We start from the raw sequence: 9,195 nt of genomic DNA on the forward strand, positions 1-9,195 counted from the left end.
TACCGGAAGCTCTTCCAGCTCATCCGAGCCACTGGCAGCAAGAAGTCTGGTGTGAGTGAAACAATCTGCGAGGATGATGGGATGCCAATCACTAACATCCATCGACGTCTTGGACGATGGGCAGAAGTTTTCGAAGGGCAGTTCAACTGGCCTGCTGCTCCGGCAACATCGGTCAGACTGTCCTGCCCTCCATGGCCGGTGACGACTGATCCACCAAACGAGGAGGAAGTCCGCAAGGAACTCCAACTCTTGAAGCGTTACAAATCACCTGGCACAGATGACTTACCTCCGGCTCTTTTTAAAGATGGTGGTGACTTTTTGACTAAGGAATTAACGACGTTGTTTACAAAGGTTTGGGAACTAGAGAGTGTACCAACGTCATGGAATGAGTCGATAGTTGTCCCTATCTTTAAAAATGGTTCACGTCGTTCCTGCAACAACTATCGGGGGATAAGTCTACTTCCGATTGCGTCCAAGCTATTGGCTTCCGTCATACTTCGTAGGTTGTTCAAAACCCGAGAAAGATTGACTCGCGAGGAGCAGGCTGGGTTTCGTTCTGGTCGAGGATGTATTGATCATATCTTCACCCTCCGCCAAATGTTAGAACATCGCCATACTTATCAAAGGCCAACAATCGTAGTGTTTCTTGACATCAGGGCTGCCTTCGATTCGTTGGACAGGACTGTTCTCTGGGATTGTCTATTGAAGAAGGGTGTGCCTGAGAAGTTTATTAACATCCTAAAAGCCCTATATAAAAACACCTCAGGCAGAGTGAGGGCATACAACCACCTCTCTCCATTGTTCCATTCGAGCAGTGGGGTTAGGCAGGGTTGCCCAATCTCACCATTCCTCTTCAACTTTGCCATCGATGACATTCTGGAAACAGCTCTGATGAATGTAAGTAATGGTGGTGTGGATCTGTTGCCTGGAGAAAGACTTCTCGACCTTGAGTATGCGGACGATATTGTCTTACTGTGCGATAATGCCCAAGGCATGCAATCCGCACTTAATCAGTTGGCAATCAGTGTCCGTAGGTATGGTATGTGCTTTGCACCTTCGAAGTGCAAAGTACTTCTACAAGACTGGCAGGATTCCAATCCTGTACTCACCCTGGATGGTGAGCAGATAGACGTAGTCGAGAAGTTCGTGTATCTGGGTAGCTGCATAAGTGCTGGTGGGGGTGTGAGTGATGAGATCAATGCACGTATAGTGAAAGCCAGAGCGGCTTATGCCAATCTGGGCCATCTTTGGCGCCTTCGTGATGTTAGTCTGGCTGTAAAAGGTCGGATCTACAACGCGTCGGTGAGAGCAGTTTTGCTCTATGCTTGTGAAACCTGGCCTCTCCGAGTTGAGGACGTTAGACGACTCTCTGTGTTCGATCATCGCTGTCTCCGAAGGATTGCTGACATTCAATGGCAACACCATGTCAGTAATGCAGAGGCTCGGCATCGTGTGTTCGGGCACAGAGATGATAATTCAATTGGTGTTACCATCTTGAAACACCGACTTCGGTGGCTTGGAGATGTTCTACGAATGTCGTCCCAGAGAATTCCACGTCGTGCATTATTTGCCGACTCTGGGACTGGTTGGAAGAAGCGGAGAGGTGGTCAGTGCATGACATGGTGTCGTGGCATGAAAGAAAGCTGCAAAGGACTGGCTTGTGTTGGTCCTTCACGACTCCCTGGTTGGGGTCTGAGAGATGGTGCTACACAGTGGCTAGAGACGTTATCAGATATGGCTCAGAATAGAAGCCAATGGCGATCCTGCTGTAACCTTCTTTTACTTTCTTCATAAAAAGTGGTTGTGTCTCCCTTACCTGAAAGGTTTCTTCCGATTGTACCTTTGCGTTCCCTGATTACTAGTACATTACCTTACACCAATCTCTTCGTTATCGTTCTCTCTTTTTTTTTGTTGCGCTCCTTAGCTTTTTTTTTCTTCTTTGTATTCCTCTCGAATTTTCATTGTTTTGTGTGGCGCATATATATTGGCGCTCTCTTGTACCAATATTCATGTGTCCAAATAAATAAATAAATAAGATGGTTGTTCCATCAAGAGGATGCACCTGTATATTTAGTAGTGATTATTCCACACCTTCAGGCTCATAGTTCTACCATCATTACGTTAAATCACCCCCTCTGCTCTTCGGATTTCTTTTTGCTCCTGGAATGTAAACGAGTCACTCAGATACGACATTTAGAAAATATGAAGACGATGAGATAGTTGATGACCTTAACTTGGAAGAGGATTAGCAATAGCGTTCTGAACAATACAAACAGAGATGCGACAATCTTACTGACGAGTATGTTGATAAAGATTGATATGTTTTAGGTCTTGTAAACTAAAGGTTTTATGAATCTGGTTCGCGTATTTGTTATATATATTTATTTAAAAAGTATTACAATATTAAACAACTCACTTGTTCACGTATAAGAACTCCAAGTTTTTCTCTACTATATACTTGACCGATTTCTTCACCCAATATTTTATCCAATAGAAAACTTATAGGGAATGCAATAGGAAATGTAAGTAACATGAACAATTTTGTTAACCAAAGTGTTTTAGCACCGATAGCTAATCCATTACGTGAGCATACAGCTTGCGGCATAATTTCGCCAAGCAATGTAATACCAATTGTAGATCCAATTACAGCAAACAAACCATTACCAGTTAAATCATCCATTAGAATTGTTAATGAAGTATTAACAAGAACATTACCTAATAAAAGCGTACATAATAATAAATTTCCTTTTTCTCGTACAGGGCGAATAGCTTTTGCGTAACTTTTCTCATTGTGTGAACCAGCGCTTTCAATAATTTTCAATTCAGTTTTATCAAGAGACATTAAACCTAAATTTAAACCACTGAATAAGCCCGAAAGAAAAAATAATAATATAATTAAAATTATTTGAACCCATAAAGGCATGAGAGTAGTTGTAGTTCGAAATGATAAACGATAATCCGATACACTGTCAGTACCACCACCATCGCCAGCAAAAATCCATTTACCATCAATATTGGTATGATTTGGAGAAGAGTCAGTTTTCGGTAATGAAGTAGGAGTGACACGAATGCATAGAAAAAAAGCGACCTCGTTAGTGGACAACTCGCGTAGACTAATTATACTGGTACTGACAAAAGAATTTTCTGGCAAAGCATCAAATGAACTAGTTACACGTTCGTGTTCACATGATGAATTACGTGGTTTTTTAATTGAAGCAAAGGCAATATGACTAATATAATCCATTTTCAAGCCAAACATACTAAGATGAACAGGTTTATTTGAAGGAAGTACAATGATATTATCAGTGATTGAATTATAGATATCTGGGAGAATGCCATATATTACAGGCTCCGTAGGAGTGCAGTAGATTGGTAAGAGTTTCAGAAAAACTGTAATCAGTATTATATCCAGTTTCATTTTGATTAAATGCTCTAAATGGAAATAAAATAAAAACAGTCGTTTTTATACAAGCAATATATGATTCTAATAAACATTAACACATGACACAATGTAATTCCATAACCCATACTAAGAGTATGAATACATTTGAGGTGAAATCTATTTCGAAACAGTTATGGGATACAATGAAAGAATAAATATGTTGTGGTTTGCGGCTCAATACGATGCATACATTCTACAAACTCACTATGCAAACAAAAAATGAAGATGAGTAGGAAGGTTTATTTGCAAAAGTGAATCATAATCTACATTAATTGTAGTTATACATATGATTTTCATTCCAACTCAGGCAAGGATATACAATCCTACCTTGATTGTGTACATAATTGACTTCCTTCAGTAACGTGCCTCGTTCGCAATTTCTCACCTACCCACTTGACCTTGAGGTGGTATATGAATCCATGCATGTGATGTTCATACTCGCCAATTTACCAAATGGACAAAAGGAGTCTGAACAGCAGCAAAAATGATGTTTTTCTACTGTTTGTTATATATCCAATCATGAGTCATAACGAATTAGTTAGAAATCTAGTTTCTAAATTATTGAGCTGGAGCCACTCGGTAAAAACAACTTTTCCAAGTGAATGAATGAAGTCCAAGATTACACATCCTCGCTAAAATTGATATGTACCCAGAGGAGTAAATCAAGTGACTGGATCTCAATGTGATTAAAAGCGTTTTGCACTGCATCGCTGAGTAAATCCCTAAGACCCGTAGTAAGAAAATTACTTCCCTTTATAGTTTAGAGCCCAGGAAAGACTCAAATTCACTCGTTTCATTGAGTCTACTAGCTCTAAGGGGTAAGAACGAAAAGAGAATTTTGACCTCAGCAAGTACTTTACCTTCCCTAAATGTCACAGTGATTTTTGTCAGAAAAGGATGGATATATGGAAACTCAGAAGACACTGAAATACAGAGGAGTTGAGGAACCCAATGAAAGTTTACTACAAAGCACCATTAACACAGGATCGGGCGTAATAAGGTCTCATCTGAGAGAAAACGTCTTCAGTTCAGAGAGATCTATCAAACTGATTTACTTATAACGAGGTTATAAAGGCTTTCGATCCTATGTGTGATACATACCCTCGGCTAACATCGTATTTCATGTTGCGGCCGTGCATGATGGAATGATCGTAAATAGTGTGGCTAAGCAAATTTAACAAGCGACTTGCAGCTTTCATCATAGATTCTCACTGCAGGCAAACCAACTAAACATAGTACTCAGAGTTTTAATTCTGATTAGCTCCGACAGTAATGTCATAGTTTTGTAACAGAGCGGAGATAAGTACTGCATTAGAGGAAAATATTGACGACAAGCCAATTAACATACCGACGGATGGGGTGAGACTTAAAATCTTAATAAGGCTTTTTTCGCCAGTGATCTTAATATTTAGTTAGTTATACTACATAAAAAGCTCACTACTTTTCGTAAGCCACGGATAAAACAGAACAGACATTTTCACTTACAATATTCAGAATAGCACCCATTTAAATCATACCATACACCAATAAAAAGTATTTAACACCCGGTTAGCATGTAAGGGGACTAACTCCTTAGAAAAGGAAAGTTGCAGTGGAATGTTTATAATTAATACGAAATTTGTGAGGCACACAGTCAAATACATCGCAGTCATATTGAATATATTAGCTAAAAGCACGTTTATCAATACACCTTTTGCCTAATTTGGAAAGATTATGTTTCGGTCAAGCGTTTGCTACTTTATTTTGAGTTAATTGTACATAAGATATCAAAATTATATAATATTCGACTTACCACAAAAAATCTTGAGAGATCATCTGTTAAAGCTTCTGAACACCAAGCATAAATCCTCTATTTAGATTCATCTGTGTGATTCAGAAACTTCTCACTTTTCTTCTTTTCTGAAAGGCAGACGTAAATCGTTAGCTTATCCTGTAGCAACTAATTGGGATACATGTACAAAGTTCAAACTATAGAAATTCTCGAAAACGTTAACTCATGTTCTTTAATGCAGTGGTAGTATAATTATCCAAGAACCTAAAGATGCCAGTTTTTACTTTAAAACGGACATTTTTCATATCATTAAATAATGTCTGCATATACACTGGTCTTGTTATACCAACTTACATTTACGAAATAGGAAATATATCTGAGACACTTTCATCTGTATTCAAAAGGTTGAATGAAATTTAATTTTCAACTACGCTTCAGGTCAAAAAGAGAACGTCAGAACTGGGGTTAAACGTAGAGAGTTATCTGGTCAGCCAGATAAAACGTAGAAACTGAAGAGTATGTTTATTGGTTCAAGCTGCTATACCCCATTAGCACAGAGATGGCTGGAGACGCTGGGTAACATTGCTCAGAACCGATCAAAATGGTGCCGGTGTATACACTCTTTGTCTTCCTTCACACCGTGAGATTAAAATTACTTTATAACTCCCTTTCTATGAATTAATTCTTTCTCCACTCTTTCTTTTATATATTACTACCAATGAAGTAGCTACTTCTATGAACTCGGTGTTCATTTTGTGATAATGAGCTATAGCAACTTAAACCGGCGTATAAGTGTGCCTGGTCCTACGTTGTAGCTTACTGACTAGCTGACAGAGAAATGAAAGTCTCAGGCCAAAAACTAGAATCGTAGAGGTGGTAACAGTATAAATGGTGATTGAAAAGACTAGCCATCAACGATACGTCTCAAGAAAGTAGAAATTAGTGGGATAAAAGCACGAAAAATATTAAGGAAACCACCCCTAACTGCTGGTTGAGAAACGAGCTGCCATAAAGCCTTACGAAAATCGGTGTAATAGCTAGAACCTTATACAAACCACTAGGGTAAATTATGATGAACTGTTTCTAGTGCCCTATGTAATCATTTTGTTAAGGCTTTGTAGGAATGACAAACATTCAGAGACTATTTAGGGATCACTTAGAGTACGCTTCAATGTTCCAGATATAATTTTAACACCAAGGTATGACTCACATTATTCATCACAGAAAATAAGTGAAAATAAGGGAATTTAGATTTAAAGAAACGGGGTTCTCCGACTAATGGAACAGCGTTAATCTATGCGTGAAGTCGGAGTTAATTAGAAATAAATGTTTTTCAATGTTGCTACCACAAATAATTATAGTTGTCAGTATCGGAAAGTACAGTGAAGACAAAATCACGTGTTCGCAATTTTTTCGACTTGTTTACTGGCCCTATCAATTAAATTGTCCAGTTCTCGGGAAACGTACCCCTATGATGTTAAGAGGTATTATTTTGTTGTACAGACGAAGGTGAAATCAAGGACAAAATACAGATAGTGACAGACGACTCGGTAGCTAAACTCACGGAAAAACTGTATGAAAACTCATTACAACTCATTTTAAAAAACGCACCTAACATACGAGTAAACGTTGGTCAATCATATACAGACCAACGGATACCGATCACTGGATTTATACTATAGACTTCCCAGTTTCCCGATTTTGGGGCTTTCCCCAAAGTTCAATGGTCTTCCCCAAAGTTTTGGCGAAATATTGGGGAACTTTCCCAAATCTGGGGAAATCTTGAAGCTTTTATGCCGTTATCCAAACGTTTCTATAACGGCTTCTCTGAAATTTCCCAAAAACGGATAAAAGTTTCCCGAACATAGGGGGGACTGGGTTTATAGCCTCTAGAAAGATAATCATAGAAGGATGTCGTCTGGAACCTTATAGCAATATACCACTTTTGGAAGCATAAAAATTTAATTTTTAAGATAAATATACACACACAACAGCATCAGTTCATTAAATTATTTTTAAATACTAAAATCCACTGAAAAATTGATGAAATATCTCCGAAGACGAAAAAAATGACTTTTTTACCGCTAAATTATTATTTTTTTGACAGCAAATTGTTTTGATGGTTGTTCATTAGACACGCATGATGCAAAGCGATTTGTAAATAAAACACGATATCAAAAATCGGTCAAACAGTGCGCTTACCCTAAGGCCAAATTAATGCAACAAAGAAGTGATTTAAAACACGAATACATATTATTTTCTAAAGATACTTTACTGAAATCTCTGCCAAAAATCGAAGATTAATTGGCGTTTTTCAAATATTAAAATTCGGTTTCACCGTGAAATAAGCAATTAGTTCTTTAAGGTAACGACTGTGAAATATTTGACTTGTAGTGTGCTTACTGAACTAAAAACCAATGTTTATAACATTCTGTTCAAATTTATTCACCAAAATCTCTCTTTAGAATCACTTTTGTGCACCCTTCATTGATATTATTTCTGCTGACAGTTCAGTAAGTTGTTATTCACAATATTTTAGTACATCATTCAATTTCTGAGTTTCTACTACGTTTTGGTGTAGTCAGTAACATCCTTCGACCAGAATAATATTCGTTTTAGCTCTGATTCGGATAAATAATACTACTTTAAAAGGTACGACTTTCTTTTCGAAAATCGATGTAATCAAATTCCCACGGCTTCTGACGATATTCCTAAAACGTCTATCATCCCTTCCTTCTGATTCTACGAATTGTACGTATGCATTTCGGCCTGAGAAGTGCTGCTCAAACTTTCCACAGATTCGTCAATGACGTTTTTAGAGGTCTCAACTTTGTACACACATATATAGTTGATTGTTTGACTGAACGCCCGGACAGAGAATCTCATCAGTAGCATCCGGATCATGTTTACGAACGAGTGCAAACGCACGGCATAACTGTAAACATTCAGAGATATCAGAATGGAATCAACTCTTGGTTTCTCAGACACAGTATTGATACATGAGACATCTGCCCTCTAGAAAGCAAGGTGGCCGTCATCCTGAATCACCGAGAAACAACCACAGTCAAACAGTTGTGTACGTTCAAGGGCCTGGTCAGCATTATCGATGGTTCGCACTGAATCGTGCGTCTCTCATAAGATCATTGCAGACTAACTTCGTGGAAATGCGAAAACCATCAACTCGAACGATGCCGCAATGCATTCTCCGAGAGAAGGAAAATGCCGCATAGACAACCACACTCACACATCAGAACACCAAAGCATCTATTAGTATCTCAGTAGGCTCATCCGACTATTCACTTGAGGGAGTCTTACCGTAGTGGATGAACAACAGCTTTAGGCATTCTTCCCGAGACGGCTGCGAGACACTGAATCGAGGTAAAGCAGTTTCAGCTACTTTCAACACTTTGTGGAGGGCCAATAATTCACTCTGTTCACGGACCGCTAACCTCTCAACTTCTCTCTATGCTCGTCTTCAGACAAAAATTTCCTCGAAAGTCTCAACAACTGGACTGCCTTTCACAGCTTTCTTCGAATATACAACTTATTTCTGGGGCTAAAAATTTAGTGGCAGACATCTTGTTTCGTATAATTTCCTTTAACGGTTTTCAAGGAATCGACCTTCTTGAACTCGCTCACCCTCAAAAATAATGAACTGATCTTCATCACAAGCTACCTTCAACAATCCTAAAACTATGTATTGAACAGGTGGGAACAGGTAAAGAATCAACAGTACATGGCATATCTGCGGGCAGGGATCACCCAAGCGTGCTGAAACAATGTGGACGCAACGTTTTCAATACGTCGCATAAACCCTCTTATCCAGGGGTCCGAACGGCCATGAAACTCATAACAGAACGATTTCGTTGACCTTGGATGAATAAAGACGCGAGGGAGTGGGCACGCTCCTGTATAAAGTGCTAGATGTCTGGGGAGGTCAGGTACAACAAATGTCCCTTAGGCTCTCTCGCAACTCCCTACT

General features: G+C 38.9%; 1 protein-coding gene across 1 annotated transcript in view; it reads right to left on the bottom strand.

Annotated features, from left to right (window-relative positions):
- Positions 1-7,404, bottom strand: part of CNNM2 (Metal transporter cnnm2) — a 70,225-nt gene extending 62,821 nt beyond the window's left edge. Inside the window, exons 1-3 of the mRNA XM_051216265.1 lie at positions 7,296-7,404; positions 5,235-5,341; positions 2,417-3,432 (exon numbers count right to left, since the gene is read on the bottom strand). Of these exons, the coding sequence (XP_051066836.1) occupies positions 2,417-3,418 (1,002 nt within the window). The 5' untranslated portion in view covers positions 3,419-3,432; positions 5,235-5,341; positions 7,296-7,404. The remainder of the gene's footprint in view (positions 1-2,416; positions 3,433-5,234; positions 5,342-7,295) is intronic.
- Between the last annotated feature and the right edge of the window lie 1,791 nt (positions 7,405-9,195).

Source organism: Schistosoma haematobium, chromosome 4, assembly GCF_000699445.3.
Source record: "Schistosoma haematobium chromosome 4, whole genome shotgun sequence".
In the NCBI taxonomy this organism is placed as follows: domain Eukaryota; kingdom Metazoa; phylum Platyhelminthes; class Trematoda; order Strigeidida; family Schistosomatidae; genus Schistosoma; species Schistosoma haematobium.